The sequence below is a fragment of the Nyctibius grandis genome, chromosome 3 (genome assembly GCF_013368605.1).
Source record: "Nyctibius grandis isolate bNycGra1 chromosome 3, bNycGra1.pri, whole genome shotgun sequence".
Taxonomy (NCBI): Eukaryota; Metazoa; Chordata; class Aves; order Nyctibiiformes; family Nyctibiidae; genus Nyctibius; species Nyctibius grandis.
The window spans coordinates 83,833,049-83,852,311 of record NC_090660.1 but is presented as its reverse complement, the minus strand read 5'-3'; the positions used below and the strand labels follow the sequence as shown (position 1 = coordinate 83,852,311).

Sequence of the window (19,263 nt, the reverse complement as noted above, 5' to 3'; positions counted from 1 at the left end):
TACTTAAAATGTAGATGCTGTTCTGAAGATTTGGAAAACCTGGTAATACTTGTATGCAATAAGCATGCATGGGAGAACACTGACGTGGCAAAGAGCACGAAACAGCCACTGATAAAACGGTCCAGTTTCAGAATATCTTCTTGCTAAAAGCTCGTACATGATGCTTTATGAAATATACACTGCACATTCATAGTCACTGAGTGAAAAAGCATTTTTCTTCTCATCTGATAATACTTGTTATAAATTTGAGCTGTTCAGCCTGAGCAATACTCATCATACGAACTGCAAAAGCAGCATTTATCATTACACAGAAAATCTGAATACAAAAGCACAACGGAAGAACAGTATACTGAAATTATATTTTTAATTCATAGGCATTGTAAATCAGTTAACTTCATCAGAACTGAAATACATAGGAAAGTAAAAAAATTCTGGTTACAGGTTATTTCTCTGCTGTACATACGTACATATTACGGCTAATAAATGGCAAAAAAATTCTGAATATGAAGACTGCTATACATCACTTTTATCACAAGGTGGTGCAAGTGACCTACAAGCACATTGACTTTACAAAACTGACAATATTTTGCTTTGTCACCCTCAAGCTCGTAAAGCACTTTTTACACATAAAAATAAACAAATAAAAAATGTCAAAACAACAAAATAACTTCCCTCTCCCGACTCACAATCTGCTGCATTCCTTGACTCAGAATATTGCTTCAGCCTAACTTGAAAGTTTCCAAATTTTCCAACAGACTGTTAGCTGCATACCTCTAAGAGAAGTTATACCAGGAAAATGGTTCTTGTCGCTCTAAGGTCTGAAATACTTTTCTTTTACACAGAATAGGGCACTTTGACAAGTAGGTGTCATTGACGTGCTATTTAATTCTTTAGGCTTGAGGAACATGGGGACACATTTCCAATAAAAGATAATGAATTCTCTACTGTAGAAACTCAATTTATGTATGGAATACAGACAAAAGGGTTTATTTAGTATAATAGCTATTAACATACTTAAATGCATTTAAATGCACTTCCACGGCACCTTAAAACAGAATTGGTGTCAGAACTCAGATGCAGCATTATATTTTCGGCATAGAGCTCAGAGGAACTTCAGTAGTATCCTATACTGCTGTCAGTAGTACTTGTCCATGTCAATGAATCTAGACAAAGCATTAATACCGCATCCCGTTATGTCTGCACATGGAGCACGTAGCTGTGTCACAGTTCACTGTTCCAAAATCATACAATATCAATATACAAGAAATTTGCAGCAGTGTGATTTAGGTACATTATAACTACTTCCTTGATCTTAATATTTTGTGTTGCGTATCTGGCATTACACTTCATTATAATTTATGTATAAAGTAGTAACACATTTTTGCACTACACTGATAAAAAGATGACTGTAGATTTTTATATAAACAAATATATGAATTAGATTTAAAAAATGAAAGAGCTTGGCTTTATATGAAACAAAAACTCCTCCTTAGTATTCCACTACGGAAACTATTCAGGACCCATTTCTACCAAGTAAAATGGAGTATAACATATTCATTTGTGATTGATAACTAGTCAATTGTCTACAAAACATGCAGTATGTTTTACAGGTTGTACAAGACAATCTCAATACGTATATCTTTCATCCATCAATGTTAATGTGAATTCAGATTTTTGACAAGATTATACGTGTATGGAAAAAAAAAAATAAACCAACCTGGTGCAATCTTGAGTGTCCAAGTATGCTAAATTTAGTTAGTCCATTCTGTTCTTACATGTTATAGCTAGACCATCCAAAATCAGATCAGTTGGATGTCTAACTCTAAAACACTTCAAATGGGAAACGGCAAAATTAATGGTCAAGATGGGCACTTTGGAAGTGACAAATGAGACCTTTACATCCACTTATGTTACACGCACTGGCAGGATCAGAAGAGATCCTCAGCAAGTAGTATACAACTGGGAGACAAGAAAGTTTCATCTACCCATTAAGCAAACACAACATGATGTACACGTGGTGTAAATGGTGAAGAGAAAATTCAAGCCAAGAAAATAAATCAGAAATTGTTTGCCCTAGAGAAATGCAATATGATTATAAGATTAGAGCTTAGAGACTTTCTTACATCTTCCTACTGGGAGAGAAGATGGAAGACTGGGTTTTTTGCACTTTTCATTAGTGAGCTCATGAAAAAGCAGCACAATTCAAAATATGACAAAACCAATAGAAATTAGGTAGCACTTTCAAGAACTGTCTTTGCTTGAAACTATACAGTTACAAATCAGACAAAACTTTTTAACTGAAAAGTGAGTTCCCACTTCACAAAAAGCCCTTTAAAGATCAATAGTCATGACTGTTTCACAGAAAAACAATCCAAAACAAAACAAAACCCCAACCAAAATAAAATCTGGAGTTCCCATTTTCCAGCACAGTACACACAGAAACACATCTTACAGCCTTTACAGCAGTAGCTCAAAGGCAATAGTATTCTTCCGATGATGTGCATGAGGTTTACCTTGCTTCACCCTAGTTATTCCTGTACTACCTTAAGAGACTGCATTCTATAAAAGAATATACACTTTACTGACTTGTTTGGCTCATGTTCACACAGCCCTGAATCAGAGGCATTGGCCAAAGGCACTGAAGTGGCAAATGTGAAGTAGACGTGCAAGGAGGGCCTTTACACTCTGTTTCTGGCACTCGTCTAATTATGAAACTCCTGCGACAAATTTTGTTCTGGCTGGCATATTTATCAAACAGGCAGCTGTTCCACTTCCAGAACATTCTCCCCTTCTCTCTGCATATTCAACCTCTTCTTTTCCACTCTCTCTTTTCAAAACAAAACACACCCATGTAAGCCCTCTCTCTCAAATCAACATATATTAACACAATTACAATTTTGGCCCTTATAAGGCACACTTGGCAAAGTGATTTGCAGGCAAAAGCTAACAGATGTCACCATACAGATGTGTCTGTATACAGAACTATCTTGAGAACCAGTCTGTAAATACAGCAAGTAAAGCAAGCACAAAGCCTCAGCTCTGCTGCTCAGCCCATTCACTTTGCAGCAGGATTCTTGGGAGGTTGCAGTTTGTAGGTGCTGAAATAGTTCACCACTTGCTGAGGGACTTCTGCCAGGACACACTGCGCCAGAGCTTCTTTTGGAGACTTATAAAAAAAGAACACCAAATTTCAGTTTCCAGCTGTTAAAGGAGATCCTAAGATGGATAATAAGCACCTCCTCTACTAGGCCAATTTAAAGTCTGACATTTTACAGAGGACTTTACACAGAGCCCTTGAGGGACAGATGGAAGCTTCCCTGACATCTTTACCTGCTCGCTCCCATTACCAGGAACCAGCTAGCTGCCTTGTTCCACTGAAGTAATAGGAGCTGGGTGCACAAAAGGCTGCCACGTCTTAAGATACCTTTTGTCATATGCAATACACACACCCAGTGCAGACACTGAACTTCAGCCATGTAAATACACTTTCACTATCTGCTAAAGATGACCCTTTAGGGGCTCGTCTAATCATCTGCAACCTTCTGCAACAAGTGTCACCCACAGTAACTGTATTGCGACAGTGTAGCTCTTCTGGAAGTACTGTTTTTACTGTAAGACTAAGTATCCACAGGGAAACAAAGCACACTTTTTCTAGAAACCGAAAGCATTTGAATGTATAATTATATACTGAATATTGACCCTGATAATCTACATCCAAGTGCATTATTCATAAGTATTTTCTATATTGATTTTGCTCTCTTTCTCCTTTCAGTTTGCCTGAGTTGCTCTGAGATGAAACAAAGAACTTGTTTCAAAAGTAAAAATACAAAGACAAAATAAGGAGGTATAGTGAGTATTATTCATAGGGTTAATATTAAGAAACAAAACAAAATCAGAACATATTAGGATAGAAATAAAAATATTGATCTTACCTTCCCCATCCTGAAGAATTTTTTTGGGTTTTTTTTTTTGTTGTTGTTTTTGTTTTGTTTTGTGTGGGTTTTTTTTGTTTGTTTGTTTTTTGTTTGTGGTTTGGTTTTTTTTTTTAAATCGACTTTTTCCAGCAATAGGACATTTAAAAGCCAGACTATATTAGCCTGGGCATATTTTATTGGGTTCTACAGCAAAAAATCAAGACTCCATTCATTCACCGCCTGTTTTTTTGGTATATTTGCTTTAATGAAAACAAAAACTGTCACCACTATTGTGCCCACACACAATTTCTACTGATTATGACCTCCCTGATTTAGTCTTGAATTTTAACACCACTAAAATGTGACACTAATCCACATCTACAAATGGGTATCCACAATAAAATAAAACATTTTCCATAAGAACAAAACCATAGTAACTTCTTCCTCCCAAATGAAAAATACATCCATTTGTTTAATCAAGTCTGAGGGAGACTTACAAAGGTCATTCCCCTGCAGCAACTTGTCAGAAATGCAGTGCTCAACCCAGAAATTGAGTCTTTTTAAACATGAATCAGCTCACCTAATGGAAATTTTACAGATGCTTCTGCCTTCATTTTTAGCATTTGATAAAGACTTCCTGACGGGAAATTAGCAAATGTAGCGCCCATCTACAAGAAGGGTCGGAAGGACGATCCAGGGAACTATAGGCCTGTCAGCCTGACCTCGGTGCCAGGCAAGGTGATGGAACAGATCACCCTGAGTGCTATTACACAGCACATGCAGGACAATCGGGGCATCGGGGCCAGCCGACATGGATTCATGAAAGGCAGGTCCTGCTTGACCAACCTGGTCTCCTTCTATGACCAAGTGACCCGCTTAGTAGATGAGGGCAGGGCTGTGGATGTAGTCTCTCTAGACTTCAGTAAGGCATTCGACACTGTCTCCCACAGCATCCTCCTAGACAAACTGGCTGCCCGGGGCTTGGATGGGTGGACTCTTCGATGGGTTAAAAAGTGGCTGGATGGCCGAGCCCAGAGAGTGGTGGTGAATGGGGCAAAGTTCAACTGGCGGCCGGTCACTAGCGGTGTTCCCCAGGGCTCAGTTTTGGGGCCGGCACTGTTCAATATCTTTATTGATGATCTAGACGTAGGGATTGAGTGCACCCTCAGTAAATTTTCAGATGACACCAAGCTGGGTGGGAGTGTCGATCTGCTGGAGGGTAGGAAGGCCCTACAGAGGGATCTGGACAGGTTAGATAGATGGGCCGAGACCAACGGCATAAGGTTCAACAAGAACAAGTGCCGGGTCTTACACTTTGGCCACAACAACCCCACGCAGTGCAACACGCTGGGGGAAGAGTGGTTAGAAAGCGGCCTGGCAGAAAGAGACCTGGGGGTGCTGATCGACAGCCGGCTAAACATGAGCCAGCAGTGTGCCCAGGTGGCCAAGAAGGCCAATGGCATCCTGGCCCCCATTAGGAGTAATGTAGCCAGCTGGTCTTGGGAAGTGATCGTCCCTCTGTACTCGGCACTGGTGAGGCCACACCTTGAATACTCCAACAAAGACATTGAGGTGCTGGAGTGAGTCCAGAGGAGGGTGACCAAGCTGGTGAAGGGTCTGGAGGCTCTGACCTATGAGGAACGGCTGAGGGAGCTGGGGTTGTTTAGCCTGGAGAAGACGAGGCTCAGAGGTGACCTTATTGCAGTCTACAACTACCTGAAGGGAGGTTGTAGTGAAGTGGGAGTCAGCCTCTTCTCCCAGGCAACTAGCGATAGGACAAGAGGACACAGCCTCAAGCTTCGCCAGGGGAGGTTCAGGTTGGACATTAGGAAGAATTTCTTCTCGGAAAGGGTCATTAGACATTGGAACGGGCTGCCCAGGGAGGTGCTGGAGTCACCATCTCTGGACGTGTTTAAAAAAAGACTGGACATGGCACTTAATTCCATGGTCTAGTTGACATGGTGGTGTCAGGGCAACGGTTGGACTCGATGATCCCAGAGGTCTCTTCCAACCTGATTGATTCTGTGATTCTGTGACTTACCTCAGAGTTCAGAGTTCATTTTAGAGACACTGCAAAAGCTTAAGACTATATGTAGGATATCCTAACAAACGTAGCATACCTCTACAATATTTATTAAGCGTACCATTAAGATTACTTACATTTTGGAACTTCCTGAACGGCACAAACTGGACAATGTCTCTGACAGCTGGTTCTCCTGATGAGGACCTAAGAACTCCATTGTCACCATCAAGAAACTCCATAGCATCAAAGTCTGCTCCTCCAACACCAACAATGATAATGGACATGGGCAATTTCGAAGCATTAACAATGGCAGTTCGAGTTTGATCAAGGTCTGTTATCACACCATCCGTTATGATCAGAAGTATAAAGTATTGCTGTCAAATCAATAAACACTGTGTTATGACAAAGAATTAGAAAACATATAGGCATGTACACTTAGGAAAATGCACATACAGACTACATACTGTTGCCACTTTGAGCATGTTCAATGCACTCACTGAATTTTACAATCAAACATTTAAGTTGTGATCAGGCTTCATCTGTACAGTCCAAAGAAATTTATAAGAACAACATAATCAATCTTTGAAAAGAAGTTATCTTTAAACAGCCGCCTCCCAGAAACCCAATGGTATCACCCTTCTCTTCTACAAAATCCCCAGACAAACCAACCGTTAACCTACCTTCCAAGTATTTGTCCTGGGACAGAAGGCAGTTTGTTGATGTTTTAGACACCTAACACCTGTGAAACTTTTACTTATTTCCTTTCTGGTCTATCAATACTTTTTTAAAATGCTCCGCTTCATTCAGTTAAGAACTGATTAACAAAATAGCACAACCAAGAGTAAAGGAACAGGCCTTCATTTTTTCAGTGTATCCCTAAAATCCTAAATACAGATTAAAACACATCTTTTTGTGCTGAAAAATAGCCTGTTCCTTTTCAAATTCCTTTGGTCATGTTTTCTAGCTGCTTTACAAGGTTAATTATCAAGGCACCTGAGACCACCTTGCAGTATTTGGCAATTTATTCAAGTACCACTTGAGTTGTTTCCACTATACTGCCAGGGCTTCTAAACATTGGGATCTTAGCCTCTGTTCTGGATTGCAGTATCAAGAACAACCCAGGAGTACAAAGTTCAGATACTATCAAATGCTTTTTGAATTTCTGGTCTTCTCTCACTCCGTTCACTTCAGACGATTACTGGGCAGCACAAATTCAAGTTCCAAAGGTACTCCGGGTATTCTTAGAAGTCTTCCTCTTCAGTACTTTGCTTCCCATGTTCCCTTATCTGCCTCCAAAATAATTGGTTTTCCCTTATCTCCTGTGTTCAAGTACCACCTTTTTTCATTGCTCCCCACCATTCCATTCCCCCACTCCAGTAAGAATGTCTACAAAGCAATCATGATCAGAGAAGGCTATGACCAACAGCATGACAGCACATAACATTGGATTTATTTCTCTCTTACTTCCCCCGTAATGAAAAAAAAACAACCCCAAAATCAAAACCTAACCCATAATATTTACAATATGCAGTAAATGGCAAGGCAGCAAACTTTCTTCAATACATCCTTTCAGGCAGAAAGAATAAATCTCTTGCTAGGCATATTGCACTCTCAGAAAAAAAAGTACAAGAGATTTTGCTACTTTCCTAATATATACATATATTGATGACAGTCACTACTGAAAGACTAGCAAGGCAAAACCTTATAAACCTCTCAGCATATGAAAATCCATAGCTCTTCTCCAAATTGGTTTCCACAGGTACTTTTATATGCAAAAATAGCTAATCTTATTTTCTGATTTTACACGATGTCTGAGATACCAGTATTTGCCATCATCAATTATTTAGAATATATATGGCTTCAGATTTGCTGAACTTGCATGGATTATTATCTAAACGATTTGATACACAAGACTTGCTCTCCAGACTTCCTATTTCTTAATATGGTCAACAACTTGCATATACAATTTTAATAGGGAGGAGGGCACAGCACATACAGCACCTAAAGCTTTATAGGAAGGACAGTTAATTATCTATGTTGGTACCTAGGTGTCAGGAGCTATATCCTCCATTTCTTCGTTACCTTATTTAATTCTCTCTTCCAGCTACCTCATGTGGAACAAGGATCTAGTTGATTTTTCTCAGCTGAGTTTAAATCACTCTCCTATATGCAAATGCTTAAATTAGACTTTAACACCTGTACAGCACTGCAGGAGCTTTGAACAGAAGATACCATAAAGGTGCCATGTATTTTTAAGTTGATATTTCAACTCTGAAGAGTTTATTTAGTTAATTTAAGAGAAAATTGTTGCGTACAATCTGCAAAAATCAGTTAACTTTTACCTCGTTTTAAGGGTACTAAGCATCAGCTCACAAGGTAAATGGCCAGCCATCGAAACAAGTACACTTACAAGCTTAAAAGAGAAAAATAGTATTTATAAACTAGAAAGTAAAGAAAAAAAGTAAGAAAAACACACACACTATCATAAAGAACTTACAGATGCTGTTTGCTGTTGTGTAGCTGCAGCAGCAAATCTTGCCACATGATTTATAATTGGAGAAAAATTTGTTGGCCCATATAACTTCACTTGAGGAAGACAAGCCCGATATGCATCAACAATGCCTTGGATTCCTAGAGAACACAAACAGATCATTTTATTTTTTTCATATTAGAATTAGGATATTTTGAAGCACTTGATCTTCCTAAAACACTGTACATATCAGTTATTTAAAGTGATGATGCAAAGAGTTAAAACTAACCATGATGAAAAAAGAAAAAATTATTCATGAGCAATGGAGGCCTTCAGCTTGACCAATGCTTAACGCACATGCTTAACATGCTTGGCTTTATGTGAATAGAAAGGCCAAATACTGTACGCTCAAGTGCGTGTAACTGAATTACAACAGTTCTCTTTGCCTGGCAGCTTGTGGTAGTTAGCAGTGTGATCAGAAAGGCCATGTTGAACAGGCACTAGCAGCATCATACTCAAACCAGACAACTCCATAACAGCAGCGAAGTAGAATGAAGTGACTTGACAACATGAGCGAACTGCTCCCAGCTAACCTGTACTGTGTCCCAGCTTTTTAAAACACTTCTTTTACAAACCATTACAGAAGAGAGACCAAATGCTATTTCTAATAACTAAGAAAAGAGTTATAAAATTGTTTCCTGCTACACAATAATTAGAACAGCATGCTTCACAGTTCACCTTTCAAGTGTTTTTATTCCTTCACCTTAGACATTTTATTCTCTAGGTCTAATGTTACTTGCACAGACTTACCATTACAGAATGGGTTTGATGGATTAAAATTTATTGGGAACTCATGTGACACCTGTCAATACACAAAAGACATAGTCAGGACTGTATATACAAACTCCTCCTGAAGTAAGTGCTTTTAGTTGCCTTATGTAGTGCATGTACATATTTAATTACCTGAAAGGAAGGAGGAATTTGTGCACCAAATCCAAAGGCTGGAAACATTTTATCTCTAAAAAAGCAATTTTAAAGAAAATTAAGTGAGTGCCTTCCTTTAACAGCTGTCATAGTTCAGTAAGCTTAGCTAATCAGTGCTGCTTTGATCATTAAAAATGCTGTTTATTAAGCATTAAGAGGTAAAATTAAATGGAAGTTCCCCCCGTAATTATTTTTAGAACCAAAACCAGTCTTAAACACCAAACTGGCAAGAATGCAAGCATTTATTTAAATTAACACTGCTCTTTACATCACAGATGAAAAGCCTTGCTTGTCTGCTGTAAACACAAGCTTCTGCTTGTGATTATGTGATTATGCAGTGATTATGGAGTCTTTTTTAGCTCTGCATTTCAGGTCAGAAGTTTCATTCCTAACATTCTGTGTGTGTGTGTGTTATCTGCTGGCATCTTCAACACTGGCTGAAGAAACTACCACAAAAATCTATGCATCTCTAAAAATGATTGAAATAAAAATCTAAAACTTACGTATCATAATCCTGAATGACCATTCCTACAGACCAAATAGCTGTTAGGTATTCATTAACTCCATTAGGGCTGAGGTAATGCAGAGAGTCTGGAGAACGAGGGTCTCCATTGGAGCCTGTAAAATCTATCCCCACCTGTCAAATGCAATATTTATGTCAAATAACTGTTTGAGGTAAAATTCTTATCTCTGTTTCTTATCTCTGGCAAAGTCAAAGTGAAAATAATGAGAGTTTTAAACAGTAGTTACCAGGACATCTACAAATCTAACAGGCACAATACTTCGATGCAGGTTTCTTGGAATACTAACACTCTTAAAACACCACCACTACAAAACCAGCAGAAGCTCTGCATCTCTCAGAGGGCTGAAATGACTTTCATCTCAGGTTTTCACTGTGTTTACTTTCAGCTACGATTCACAGCAGCTCTTCAACAGCTGTTAAATTAATTTCATCCTGTATCTTGCCATACATATCTTTCCTCTCAGAAGTATCACTAGCCAGACACCACAAAAGCCTAGAAATAGTCCTTTCTCTGACCTCAATGGGTCTTCCCTGCTTTGCTGATGAGGCATATTACCAGGGAGAAGACATCTTACTGTTATTTGTGCTGCATTTGGTTCATGAATTCTGTACCTTAAGGGTCCTAACCCATATGATGGCTTCTGTATGTTCCTTTCATTAAGCAAAGGGTCTTGAAAACCACCAAGGGCAAAAGTGAAGTCTTTGGTCAGAGGAAAGGGGAAGAAAAAAAAAAAAGAGCCCTTATGAAAGAAGTAAATCAGAGAACTGTAAATTTCTCCTTGGTCTCCATCCACACAGCTCAGCTAGTTCCTAATGAACCTAACTACAGGTTCTGAACTTTGTGCCATGAGCAAAGAAAATAATTTTTTCTAAACAGACTAGATGGACCCTGGCAAAATGGCTTCCCCCCTCTATGCTACAGAACAAAAAAGAAAAAAAAAACACACAATAATCAAATGAAGAGCAGAGGCAATCAATTATGTACTTCAGTTTGTTCCAAAACACAAAAGCTACTTTATATAAATGATTTAACTTACTGTGAAATTCAGCTGACAGCCACCCATGATGTAATCAAGGAATGTGCATTCTACTATGATCTAAAAATAGAAGTTAAAGACAGAAATTAAGATTTTTTTTTTAATGGGAGAAAACCAGTAAGTATTATTGCAGCAGCTTTTGAGGTTCCAGATTTGTTATCTTTACCCATACAAAGCATAGAATCATAGAATGGTTTGGGTTGGAAGGGACCTTAAAGATCATCTAGTTCCAACACCCCTGCCACAGGCAGGGACACCTTTCCACTAGACCAGGTTGCTCAGAGCCCCATCCAGCCTGGCCTTAAACACTGCCAGGGAGGGGGCAGCCACAGCTTCTCTGGGCAACCTGTTCCAGTGTCTCACTACCCTCACAGGAAAGAATTTCTTCCTAATATCCAATCTAAATCTACCCTCTTTGAGTTTAAAACCATTCCCCCTCCTGTCAAGTCACTACTTGCCCTTGTAAAAAGTCCCTCTCACGCTTTCCTGGAGGCCCCCTTCAGGTACTGGAAGGCTGCTATGAGATCTCCCCAGAGCCTTCTCTTCTCCAGGCTGAACAGCCCCAACCCTCTCAGCCTCTCTTCATAGGAGAGGTGCTCCAGCCCTTTCATCATCTTCATGGACCTCCTCTGGACTCGCTCCAACAGCTCCATGTCCTTATTATGTTTGGGGCCCCAGAGCTGAATGCAGTACTCCAGGTGGGGTCTCACAAGAGCGGAGTAAAGGGGCAGAATCACCTCCCTCGACCTGCTGGCCACGCTTCTTTTGATGCAGCCCAGGATACAGTTGGCCTTCTGGGCTGCAAGCACGCACTGCCAGCTCATGTTGAGCTTCTCGTCAACCATCACCCCCAAGTCCTTCTCAGGGCTGCTCTCAATCTATTCTCTGCCCAGCCTGTATTTGTGCTTGGGATTGCCCTGACCCACATGCAGGACCTTGCACTTGGCCTTGTTGAACTTCATGCGGTAAGCACTACTTTTACTCTACAGATATCCCACCCACTCACCCACTGCAGTGAGGATATTTACAGCGTGTGCCATCACACACGCAGTGCATCAGAATCAGGCCTTTTACAAAATTAAAAATGCAGATAACAAAGCAGCTCCAAAAGCACCATCATTTACAAAACAACATATTATGACAGACTTAGCAGATTTTAATTCACCATAAAACAGTGAGTTGGGAAATGCAGTGGTTCAGGAATGGCCTTACAAATTGGCAAGTGACCTTTGCCATATAGATGGCATCTTCAAGAGAAAGTGAGGGGACAGGGGAGGACAGACATGTAATTCAGCTGTCAATCTGTCTCCTTATATGAATCACAGCCCTTAAATATTTACTGTCTGGAACTTTCAGAAATTTTAAAGTTTCTTACGGTTTGAGGGTGAAGGCATACTAGAGGAGAGTTGTCATGCCTAAACACTTAAAAACAAAGAGTCATACCAGAATCTATTACTGACCTCACAGTGCTTAACGCTCACAATGCCGGAGTTTTTATAGTTTTTTTTCTTCTGTCTTTTCTTTTCATTGATACACTCAAATTCAACCTGCATGAATGCAAACAAATCCAACAAAAGCACTATAAATATAATTTATGCAACAAATTTAAAAATTTTTTATTCTAGGACTAATACTTTGGGCTTATATTAAAAATGCAGTTTGTTTCACTATCAAGCAAAATTAAAGCCAGCCTGCCCAAAATCAGCAAGAAAAACCCCATTATCAAGACAGAAATCCTCTTACCCCAAAGCTTACAAAAATGTTTGTTTAAACAACTGTACTTCAACCAGATGAAGAAATTCTGTACTGTTATACCACTGAGCATTCTGTTAACAACTTCCTTTTTGGTAAAGACACGGTGATTCAGGCAAAGCATCACTGTTTCCAGCAGCCATGGCAGTAACGTATGAAACGAGGCATACATTTAAGCTTTCCAAAATCAGTTGTTGAGGCTTCGTCACTCAACAGCTAGCCAGGTTAAGCAGCTCCTGCCATCATACAGTCATGATGGCACAATGCAGCGTGTCTGGTACATAAATAGTCTGAGGAGGTGTTACATAAATGCCTTCTGGCTCAGTGCGAAAAACAGGTTTCTGCTGCTTTGGTTTAAGTTAATTAAGTTTTAAAAAGTGATCTTGCAATTAATCTCAAGCGAAAAAATGCACTAACAAGGTCATCACCTGAGAAGTCTACATGCTGCTTCTTTACCTTCATTTTTTGGACATTTCACCACCAGCATCACTTCTATTTGATGGAAATTGTCTTTCAGGGACTTGTTTTTGTACTATGTCAATTGGTGAGGTACTCACTAGTAACAGCCATGGGATACATAGCACGTACAATCTTTCAACTACATTTTATTATCCTCCAACCAGAGCACACTAACAGCATGCCTGGTGAGAAGATACACCTTCAGGGAAGGGCTGGGCGGAAAAAAGAAATCAGCAATTCTCCAGAAAATGAAAAGCCACCCATTCACTCCAGTCATACAAGATCAGCTTCTTCAGCAACTGAGGATACAGAGTCACACCCACGCTTGCCTCAAGTAAGCTTGAAAGAAGTTGTGCCAAATCTCCCACAGGTGCAGCTGATGTCAGAACTGCAGGAGTAACAAATGATCACACTTGGGAGTATATAAAGTCAAATTCCAATGTGCACTGGAAATATTTTACAGACATCAAATTAATCAGACCATGGAGGATTATAGGTTAGTTCCTTTTAAAAGTAGAGGAAACCTCGAGCACATTATTTGTGTTGTCTCTTAACTTCATCTTACTGACACAGCAATAATAAGTTACTTAGAAGAGATACAGCCACAGTTCTCATGAAAACAACTTCCTTAAAGGATTTCCAAAACCAGCACAGGCAGATTATAACTTAAAATACCTTTTCTTTAAATTCAAAAGAGACTACACCTATTATGCTACTAGGGGAGCAATGAATATAGGTAATTTTATCCTCAAGGAGCCTTTACACAACAGGCTTCACACTGCACAGGAACTTGCTACCACAGTCCTTACAAAAACTATGTGCTTGAAAATGTGAACATACAAACCTGCTAGGTTTGTTTAATTTATGATACTGCACTATAACAAAAGTGCAATTTCTGTTGTTTTTTGTTTTTTTTTGTTTTTTTTTAAATGAATGGAGAAAAACATCTTGTTAAAAGATCCATAACATCTTCATTAAAAAAGCAGAAAAAATTATTTTATGAATTCCTCCTGCTCCCCCGTTGGTTTTTTTTTTTTTGCACACATTAATTACAATGATAAAAAAGGATCACTATCAGCATTGAAAGCTAAACTGACACCATCTGGCCCCTGAAAATCTAGAAAAAATGAGAAAAACACCTAAGAGCTCCAACTAGGCAGCATATGAATTACACACGTACGATACGAGTTCAAAATCTGTTACAAACAATATAAAACCTTAAAAGGCATTAAACTGAACCATGCCTAATTCAAAATGAATTCAGGAAAAGGTATCTAGAAGAAAAGGATGGCAGGGCACAAAGCAACAATCAAAAACCACTAGTCAAGGTTGATTCTTCACATTCAACAGCTCTGAAGAATTTAGTACAAATGAAACACTCGATATTGGAAAAGTACAAGGAGGCACTTAATATATCCTATTATTATTAATGCAGAAACAATTCTGGAGGTTTTACAGAAATAAAGGAAAAGATGGTAAAATATTTTGACGCCATACATGTCCATAAAATAAAGACTTTTATGTTCAGGTTGCTATGCCATCTTTCTTCTTCAAAATGTAAACCTTGTCTATTAAAAGGTTTGCAAATTAATATAGTTCGTGCAAACAGGAGGGTAAGTTCACTTTAAAGAAGAGCCACCTCATGTAACACATTTAATTACAATTTTGTGCAGTGTCATAAATGTTGAATTTTTTCGTATTCACTAAAATATGCATGATAGTTGGTAAGTGCCACAGTTGAAATAAAGGTTTGAGTAAAATCTGAAAAAAAATACTACAAGCTTTGGCCTTTTAACTGCAGTGACATTTGTACTGCATTCTGTCTTTGACACTCTAAATTTTTTTATTTCTGTGTTTTTATGATTAGTGAAATTCATTTGTGCTGATGGTTGGGTATTTGGATATGTAGTACTAAAAACTGTAACCAAGATATTAACCCTAGGAAAGCGGGTGCATAATGTAAATGCTGAGTCAGCCTCAACTACAGTACACAGCTTCCCCATCTGCAAGTCAAGTGATGTAAGTTTTGCTCCAAAATGACTAAAACAGCTTATTAAAAACACACAGGCAGTTTAGACTATGTAAGACTTACAGGTGAGGACCGAGACGCTTCCTTCAGTTTTGACATCGTTGTTTGAAAACTTCCTATGAGATCATGAGACCCATCACTATCATAGTCATAACACTCAACCTAAAATGAAGCATTATTCAATGTTAGTGACAGAAATGGCCCTACAAAAGCAATAAACACTGCATGGCATTTCTAGTTCAGGCAAACCTGAACATCCAAAACATTCCTAAGTCTCTTATATCATGGAGTTTTTCTCACATCGCAGTCTTAGAACAACATAGAGTGGCATCTAAAAATTACAGATTAAGATTGGGTAAAAGCCAATATACCCAGTTTCAGATCAGATCTTCACAGAATCACAGAATGTTAGGGATTGGAAGGGACCTCAAAAGATCATCTAGTCCAATCCCCCTGCCGGAGCAGGATTACCTAGACCATATCACACAGGAACGCGTCCAGGTGGGTTTTGAATGTCTCCAGAGAAGGAGACTCCACAACCTCTCTGGGCAGCCTGTTCCAGTGTTCGGTCACCCTCACCGTAAAGAAGTTTTTCCTCAAATTTAAGTGGAACCTCCTGTGCTCCAGCTTGCACCCATTGCCCCTTGTCCTGTCAAGGGATGTCACTGAGAAGAGCCTGGCTTCATCCTCATGACACTTGCCCTTTACATATTTATAAACATTAATGAGGTCACTCTCACTCTCCTCTTCTCTAAGCTAAAGAGACCCAGCTCCCTCAGCCTCTCCTCATAAGGGAGATGTTCCACCCTCTTAATCATCTTCGTGGCTCTGCGCTGGACTCTCTCTAGCAGTTCCCTGTCCTTCTTGAACTGAGGGGCCCAGAACTGGACACAATATTCCAGATGCGGCCTCACCAGGGCAGAGTAGAGGGGGAGGAGAACCTCTCTCGACCTGCTAACCATACCCCTTCTAATACACCCCAGGATGCCATTGGCCTTCTTAGCCACAAGGGCACATTGCTGGCTCATGGTCATCCTGTTGTCCACTAGGACCCCCAGGTCCCTTTCCCCTACGCTGCTCTCCAACAGGTCTGCCCCCAACTTGTACTCATACCTGGGGTTGTTCTTGCCCAGATGCAGGACTCTACACTTGCCCTTGTTATATTTCATTAAATTTCTCCCCGCCCAACTCTCCAGCCTGTCTAGGTCCCTCTGAATGGCTGCGCAGCCTTCCGTTGTGTCAGCCACTCCTCCCAGTTTGGTGTCATCAGCGAACTTGCTGACAGTGCACTCTATTCCCTCATCCAAGTCATTAATGAATATTTTGAATGGTACTGGTCCCAGTACCGACCCTTGAGGGACTCCACTAGACACAGGCCTCCAACTGGACTCTGTCCCATTGACCACCACTCTCTGGCTCCTTTCCTTCAGCCAGTTCACAATCCACCTCACTACCCGATCATCCAGACCACACTTCCTCAGTTTAGCTGCGAGGATGCTGTGGGAGACCATGTCAAACGCTTTACTGAAATCAAGACAGACCACATCCACAGCTTTACCATCATCTATCCACCGGGTTATGTCCTCATAAAAGGCTATCTTCTGCTGAAGTGAAGGAGAGACAAGAATACTAAGCAGCATCAGGTCCCACATGAGTGGGTAACATCAATTATATTGAACTACCTTTTGGGAGTGAGGGGGTGTCAGGAAGAGTAGTAAAACAATCTGTAGGATTTTTTTACTATCACCATGGATTAAAAGACTTAGTTAAATTTCCTTAATACCTCTGAAAAACTAAAAATTTAGTAAATCAGTTATTCAGCGACTTACATGAGAGTTGTATTAATACTTTTATATTACTTTATTAATTTTCAGGATAACTCAGAATTTATAAGTAGATGAAGGTTCAGCCCTAAATCTAGAAACAAAACTTGATTTTTTTTTTTTTTTTAAGATTAGCAAATTTAAACAGTCACTATGATCCACACTTCACAGATCTGAATGTCAACTAAAAATCCCTCTTTTCCTGTATTCAATGTTTAATGCTAAGTTTTACTATCCAATGAATTCATCTTTTTACAACCCAACCCACCAAAGAAGGCAGAACAAGTGAAAAATAGACATTTTGTTTGAGAACCTATCAGTTTGAGTGAGAGTGATTATTTTACCACTGTCACTTTAACCTTCTAGTGTCTAAAGTTTTTATTTTTTAAAAACCCAACTTATCAGTGTGCCCCAACTGCCTCTCTAGGTAAAAAGCTGGGTATTTATCTACAATAGCATATGTAATTCCATCCACTTCTGATATTTTATTTCAGTTTAGCAACACAGAGAAGCTAGCTAACTTAATCAAATCACAGAAAAACAAATTAAAATAATAATAATTATTATAATTACGAATAATACCAACACTAAGTCAAGAGTCAAAGCAGGAATCCCCCATGATTTGGAATCAAAACATAAATCTCAAGAAAAAATTTTCTGAATATCTATGGCTTAAACTGAACAGCTATTTTCACGTCCATCTTTCCAGACTGAAAAAATCCCATGTTATATTCAAGAAACAATTTAGTTGATTACTTGGCCACTTCATTTAAGAGTAACAAAGTAAAGCAAACAACTTCAACACACACTTGAGGTTCTGAGAGGAATTAACTTTCTGAAAACAAACAATAATGCTGAATTACAAAATACAATGCGCTGATTGCAAGTTCTACACTGTGCAGAACATGCTTCTGTGTTGCGGTTTGCACTACTCCTAAAACATTTTGAATGCACTAATAAATAAATGAAATCCATGCACATGCACTGAATAGCAACTTAAATCTCGTACAAGCAGCCACAGTACCAACAGATTAATGTTCATGGCAGATGCCGTGTAAAAATTCTTTTGAACACCATAAATTAAGCCAATCAAATACTCAGCTAAGTGCTTCAGTACCTGAAATTTAAAACTGAAGACATTTCCTGAGCCAAAAGTTATGATACCTGTTCACAGTTAGCACAGTTATTTATTTTTTCTTTTAAAAGAATTAAAGTTTGCCTTGCTTGATATATTTGACCCATCTAAGCTAATTTTCAAAACTTACTCCAGGCAAGACAGAAATACTTCATTTGTTCCATGTATGCTCTCCTGGACACGAAACAGCGCTAGGGAACCATGTGATAAAATTGCACACATATTGTCCCCAGCACAACTAGGCATGCTTGCTCCAGATGAAAGGCTCACATTCTCAACACAGAAAAAACTTCACTGACTGCAAACACATTCACATGGAATATAACAATAAAGAATAAAGACGACAAAAGAATCAACTTGGTTTGTGCATTGCTGGGAATACACAAACTAAGTCATTAAATAGGTGAAAAGCCACTCATCATGGAAAAATGGTGGTTTTACTTACTATGACAAATAGCCCATTACGTATGAACTGTGCGTGTATAAAAGTGTTAAAAGTATTATTTAATCCTTCAACAACATTATAATACAATTCTGTCTGCATTTTTATGTTTGAAGTGAGAGCTCCCAGATTTCTAAGACAAGACATAATTCTACTGTCTGTCTGCAAGTCTATAACAATTCCAAGTAAAATCTATTTCCTCTGGAAATAAACCTACACTTCTCAGGTAAGATTCCAAAGAACAGACTTCATTAAAATGATGATAGAGCTGAGAATAACTCCATCTTAGTAACTATATTTTAATCAATGGTCTAAGTTTTAGTACGGCTGTTTACTGAAAAAGATAAATATATTTCCAGTATAAGGAAATGTAAGAGCTGTCACAGCTATTTTGGGGAAAAGGGAAGCAGAAAGGAATGAGAAGGGAAAAAACACAGAAGCAACAAGGGAAGCAGGTTCTGGGCTTGTAAAGTTGTCCATTAGTCTGCTCTATAATTATGTATTTAAATCTACACAGGTGCATGTAACACCCAGATCCCTGTGGCTGTTAAGCATTTTCCAGGACTGCCTCAAGTCATATGACTAATACCTGTCACATGCAGATCATGCTCTCATTTTTCCTTCCCAGAGGAAGGATGGTAAGTATAGTGGTTTGTTTCACTTTTTTTTTTT

General features: G+C 39.1%; 1 protein-coding gene across 3 annotated transcripts in view; it reads right to left on the bottom strand.

The window, feature by feature from the left end:
• Positions 1-19,263, bottom strand: part of CPNE3 (copine 3) — a 78,409-nt gene that overhangs the window by 42,327 nt on the left and 16,819 nt on the right. For 2 of the 3 annotated variants that reach the window (XM_068397174.1, XM_068397173.1), the window contains exons 9-16: positions 15,255-15,353; positions 12,412-12,498; positions 10,952-11,011; positions 9,895-10,028; positions 9,371-9,425; positions 9,218-9,269; positions 8,435-8,568; positions 6,075-6,311 (exon numbers count right to left, since the gene is read on the bottom strand). In XM_068397174.1, coding sequence (XP_068253275.1) covers positions 6,075-6,311; positions 8,435-8,568; positions 9,218-9,269; positions 9,371-9,425; positions 9,895-10,028; positions 10,952-11,011; positions 12,412-12,498; positions 15,255-15,353 — 858 coding nt within the window. Of the gene's footprint in view, positions 1-2,791; positions 3,167-6,074; positions 6,312-8,434; positions 8,569-9,217; positions 9,270-9,370; positions 9,426-9,894; positions 10,029-10,951; positions 11,012-12,411; positions 12,499-15,254; positions 15,354-19,263 lie in introns of those variants that run through there. The other variant, XM_068397172.1, reaches the window with a different exon arrangement.